At 36.0% G+C, this 5,911-nt stretch overlaps 1 protein-coding gene across 4 annotated transcripts; it reads right to left on the reverse strand.

Annotated features, from left to right (window-relative positions):
• Window positions 1-3,794: 3,794 nt before the first annotated feature.
• Window positions 3,795-5,708, reverse strand: LOC133792463 (methyl-CpG-binding domain-containing protein 4-like). 4 transcript variants are annotated; one of them, XM_062230376.1, is made up of 3 exons: window positions 5,571-5,670; window positions 4,816-4,914; window positions 3,795-4,682 (listed from the first exon to the last, which is right to left on the reverse strand). In XM_062230376.1, the coding sequence occupies exons 1-3, from the start codon at window positions 5,604-5,606 to the stop codon at window positions 4,164-4,166; spliced, it is 654 nt and encodes a 217-aa protein (XP_062086360.1). In that variant the 5' UTR covers window positions 5,607-5,670; the 3' UTR covers window positions 3,795-4,163. The 4 variants fall into 4 exon arrangements, with proteins under 4 accessions (XP_062086360.1, XP_062086356.1, XP_062086367.1 ...); XM_062230372.1 differs by having other exon boundaries at window positions 3,795-4,685; XM_062230383.1 differs by lacking the exon at window positions 4,816-4,914 and having other exon boundaries at window positions 5,571-5,708.
• Window positions 5,709-5,911: the final 203 nt, after the last annotated feature.

Genomic DNA, 5,911 nt, shown 5'->3' on the forward strand with positions numbered 1-5,911 from the left:
CATGGAACCCATATTCTAAGACGATGTCCCATGGCAAGTGTGCCCTAATCTAAGAAGGGCTATCACCCTCCATACCCGCGCGACCCAGAAAACCTCTGCATGTGGCTACAGTAAAAAATTTTACCTAAGCTACAGTGGCATGCTTTCAAAAATAAACAGGGACAGAAGACTTACAGTATATGGTTAGATGGTGAGCGAGGTTGCTGCGCTGGTAGGAGCTTCGTTGGCACAGTGGTCTCCAAGGTTTTGAAGGAACTCGTACGCTTAAGCTTCGTGAACGGAGAAGATGAGAGCAATGGAAATTAGGGTTTTTGTTCTTCGGAAGGTCAAAGAGAAAAGAAGGAAATTTGAGAGGTTTTGAATGGTAAGGTGGCCCGTGCGTGGGATGACCACCCCTTTTTATACATGGGAAGGATCACGTGTAAAAGGCCCTTGGGAGACCCTCCACTCGAAATGTGAAACGACGGCTGGACAGTAGGCTAGGCCATTTAATGCGGTTCTCGTAGAGTGTACCGTCGCCACCCACGGCGTTCCACGTATTAGACGCCTGCGAAAAGCATGGAATGCGAAGGGTTGTGGGAGAAGTCTAAAAGCCCCTACTGAGGTCTCCCATATCTGACGTCATGGACCACGAGCAGGAGCTTGGGGGGCAGATGTACGCCCTGGTTTTCCCACGGGCTGTTTAGCAGGACGAGCCTCGGACTAAACATGATTTAGTCCGAGGCTCCCACAGGCCAGAGGCTCTATTTCCAGGACGGGCCCTTTCTAGCTCGAGGGGGTCCTGTTTCCAGCTCGCTCTTGTCGCACCAGGAGCTGGGAATAACATCCGGCGACCACTGACGGATAAGCTCGGGTTATGGATTGCTCCGGTAGCGAGCTTCTCAGGAAGCTCTGACCCTATGGGAAGTCAACACGCAAGATAAACGTGCATATTCCTGCCATCACGTGTCCGATATCCCCCTGACTTCTCGGACACGCAGCAGGAACGTGCGTATTCAGACACCCACGGACGAGTTGGGCCGTGCGGCCCATTATCTCCTTCCATACTGATTAGACCACACTTGTGTGTCAGGTTTAGGAATTAATCATGAATATCACAGACTTGATATGACAAATGGTAAGGTCACGGGATGACCTCCCTACCAACTTCCAGGTGCCTTCTCCTATAAATATGGAGACCCTGGGAGTTGATAGGGGTTGGAAAAATAGTCTTTTAAGAATTATATACTTTGTAAACCAATTACCCAGAGAATATCAATAATATTGACTAGTGGAGTAGAAGGATTTTAACCTTCGAACCACTTAAAAACGTGTCTCAAGTCACCTAGTTCTTCCCCCAAAGATTTCATATCTGTGACGGTTCTACTTTTAGTACTAATCTCTTTCTCTTCTTCTCTTAATTATCTGTTGCCGAAGAACCGCGTCAACAGTAATTAATTACGAAATTCATAATTATAAAAGAGTCTGTGTTCTATAATTAATGTGATCTAAATAATTACCCATTACATTAATCTAACTTTACTAAAACGTTTTTTTTTACATAAAGTTGGTTATCTTAAAGGACTATAAAATCTATTGTCTTTATTATAGTGTGAGTTACCAAGTTTTAACTAATTTAATACTTAGTAGTTTACATGCATTTGGTTTCTCCAAAACAATTCATATAAACAAATAGGACAATCCTAGATAATCATGTTTCTAAAATATGTGATTAATGAGAAAGAGTGAGATTTCATGAACGGCACGTAATTGACTAATGCATGATTATGTTATCAATCAAACATCAATGAACATTCATTTAAATAAATAAATAAACAATAAATGATGAACTGAGTACTAATAGGTATTTCTAAGATTTACAACCTTTTGAAAAAATCAGAAATAAAATTGCAATCTTAGCATATGTAGTTTTCAAGACTCTTCAAGAATGCACTTCCTCTCCTTTAGGCTTTCTTGCTAATCTTTAGAAACTTTTGTTATGCTCAACTTATTAATTAGAAACAAAACTTTATAATTAATTTATTGAATTAAAACTAATTTTTAATTAAATAACTATTTTTGTCATCTTTTCAATTTAGTTGAATTTAAATATTTAAAGAATCAAATTCAAATAATTATTTAAACTTAAGATATTAAAATATCTTAATCAACTAAAATATATTTTATTTTCTAATAAAATAAAATAAGATAATTAAATTTTTAAATTCAAATAATTTAAAATTAATTAAATAAAAGATATTTACAAAAAAAAAAATAGGAATTAGGGTTTGGGCACCAAGATGGTGCCCTAGGGCTGGCGACACAAGGTGCCAAGCTCGGGATGGGCAGCTGGGCATGTAGGCGCATCAAGCGTGGCACACATGGGCGCGCACAGGGGGCCAAGCAGGGGTGCACAGGCAGGCTAGGCGTGGCTTTGCGTAGGTGGCCGAGAGGGCTCGGGCTGCTGCCATGGCTAGTGGCTCGGGTCCTCCACTTGTGTACAAATTTTTACAATACATATTTCATAAATAGAAATTTACAAAAATCTTATGCCCTTAATGGCTTACACAAGATCTAAAAAAACAATAAAATTTCTAACTCAATAGCACCATATAATTAATGATCCATCATTTAACCATACATTCAAAAAACATATTCATCCATTCAATATACATATCAACATACATATAAAAAATGCAAGAAACCCACACAATATTTAATATATATATACACGTGTATAGACTGCTCAGGTACCAATTGTTGATATTAAATGATCAAATCAGAGGTGCGCAACAAAATATATGGACCAATTTTAATAAATATATGCCATTCAGGATCATACACATATAAATATTAAATCACATACAAACAAATCAACCCTTATTTACAGCCTTATCTTGAATGCCTTTGTCTCACCTGAGAAAAAGAGGATTGATTTTTTATTTTTTATTTTTATTCATGAGTTCGAATTTGCCTTGTCGTATTGAGAAGTGTAAATATCTTGACTATATTACTTGATGTGTAGATACACTAATAATTACTTTTCGAGTAATGATATGTGCACCCAAAATATACACTCAGACATTACACACAGTGACGTGGCAGTTTAGCCTAGTCAATCACATTTATTAAAATTGGAACCCACTGTTTTAAAAAAAATAGTAACACGTCACAATGTATAATGTTTGTGTGCATATTTTGAGTGCACATATCATTACTACTCTTACTTTTCAACGAGACTCGGAAGAGCCATTCAAGAGAGGAATGCATGCACAAGCCACACAAAGAGGCGAAAAATATTACCTGCTTTTTATTGGGATGGTCAAAAAACTGACATTGACTTCGAAGAGTTAAGGTGCCGCAATCATTCTACAACTTAAAATATGAATCCATGACAATTTATTATCCTAACTAGTATAATACAAATACTAATAGCTTCAAATACCCTTTCATTAGCTTGATCTGTTAAAAAAACAATCAAGTAGACTGAATTAGGTATTACAATATTGTTTGATTAAGAATGTATTTAGAAGTTACTCCTTTAATAATTACATTTAATCAAAGCTCTTACATTTTTTTAAATAATTATAACGCGTAATTACACCAATTCTCATGTTCCTTAAGAATTGGAGTGTAATTGAACTTCTCAACTACTTCTAATTATATGATGATAATGTAATTGCTTAATTAAACATATACATGTAACCAGTTAGTTCCCACTAATTACATCTAAATCCAATTACCATATGATTTTCCAAATACACAAATAAACATTTTCTTCTTCATGATTATAAATGTAAAAGAAAGAAAAAACATACAGAAGCACCATGAATTATTAATTAAAAATAAAAACAAAAACACATCAAGTTAAAATATACTCAGTTTTGGCACTCCCCTATATGTAAGTTGACGGATTCAAACCGGCAAAAGGCAAATAAAGAGTAGTACTAAGTAACATGTTATGGATGAAAAAGCTGGACTGTATATTTTGGTATATTTTGGTTCTTTCATTCTACAGAATCTGTTCTATGCCTAGTTTCTTATTCTAAACAGAAAAGAAAAGAATTAAAGAAAATCACAACATGGCAACCAGCCCTTAAAACGCCGCCCATTCAGACCCCTATAAAAATCTTGCACCAAATTAAGTTCATTTCACCTAAACTTGGATTCAGAATAAGGAGAACTCACTCTTGATCTTCGGTTTGCATTGTCTTAAGCTTCTTTTTGGTACTAGCACTCGCTGAGCTCTTCTTAGGGACAATATCATCAGGAATTGTGTCTTCCATTATCTTTGGTACTGTAAAGGAAAATTCTTCAGGAGAAACAGTACCTTCATAATCAGGGTTCGCCTTGAGAAAGGCCGCTACTTCGTTTCGAGTTCTCACTTTCTTCCCCAAAGGAGTGATGTAGTAAACATCAATTTTGGAGTAGTCTCTTCTAAGCACTAAACTTCTCTTGAATCCAGTTGGTGTTTTTGGAAGGTTAGGCTTGTCAATGACCCAGGTTCTTGTGGCATCATACTCTATATCAGCAAGGTCATCACAAGTAACTTGGGGTTTTCTGCTGCAAGTAAATGGTTCCTCATTGAGTTTGCTTCTGATTTCTTCAAACTCTTCTTGTGAGCTAACCACCCTCCATTTGCGGCAATTGTCACACTGCGCAGCATATACACTTACTGAGCTTTGAAACGCCGGCCGTGATCTCTGCTATGAGAATTTATCAGATGGAGGAGTGAGTTTCAGAGTCCTCATGTTAAAAAACAAAAGCAAAACAATTTCATGACTAAGTATTAACTCAAATGAGATAACCATCAACGCAACAGCATATGCATCTAACCTTAAAATAATCTATGATCCTCAGCTCGGTTAAATTTTCATCCCGAGCTGAGGTGTTTGCTTTGGATTGTATATTGATCAGACTGAATGATGTACCGATCTGTCAGAGCAACATATAATAAAAATAAACATATGTCCGTGTTGCTACAAGTTATCGCGACGAGGAGCAATGCTCGTTTTTTAGTCCTCATGTACACGAGGGTAGAGATAGGGTGTTAAGTCCCGTGGTTTGTTCCACTCAAATTGGAATTGGATTTGGGGTTTAATTTTTTTTTGCAAGAATATAACAAGATTCCTAATGTTTGGGAGAACATAGCATTGGGAAGAAAAGAAAAGAAAAAAAAACACCAAATCTTTATTTCGTCATCAACCAACCTTATCAAACCTTTGATGTGCTTTCATAGTAATAATTTACAGTAAGATTAGTTTGTCTTATGAATCATATATTAACAATCCACAGAACCAAAGATATCAATTCTTAATAAGGGCCAAAAGGGTTTTAATACAATGTTTCAAAGCAATGTCAGCTCTAATTATCAGCGAACCCAGAGAAAAATAATAAACAAATTTTCAGTAATCAATCTTTCTAGATAACCCAAATGAAAAAAAAAATGACGACAGTTAAACCAAATCGTATGAAGCAGTTGCAAAGAGCTCAAATCTGAAGAAAACTACTATATCAGAAAGAAAATTGAAATTGGAAAGTGGGAAAAGATCTCAGAAATGGAACCAGATCTAACTATGTTTTGTTCGTACCTTTGAGGATGTTTTAGGGGTATCTTGTACATCCATTGCCTTTCTTTGTTTTGTTATGTTCTCTTCTCATACGGCTCAGCCAGAGAGAGAGAGAGCGTCAAAACATATCGTAAGAGAATCATCCCTATAAATAGTCAAAGTTTGGAGCTTCACACGTGTAAAGAAGTATAAGTTTCTATTTTTTTTTATATGTGTATATATAGCTCCTTAAGTAGCAACATTATTTTGCCAAAAACTTAGGTGGGTTTTATAATTTCGGTATTTATAACTAATTTTTTTACGTGATAACCTTCGTAATAGTTATAATAAGTATTCTGTCATAATTTTAGGAAATTTCGAAT

Source organism: Humulus lupulus, chromosome 1 (genome assembly GCF_963169125.1).
Source record: "Humulus lupulus chromosome 1, drHumLupu1.1, whole genome shotgun sequence".
NCBI classification, from domain to species: Eukaryota; Viridiplantae; Streptophyta; class Magnoliopsida; order Rosales; family Cannabaceae; genus Humulus; species Humulus lupulus.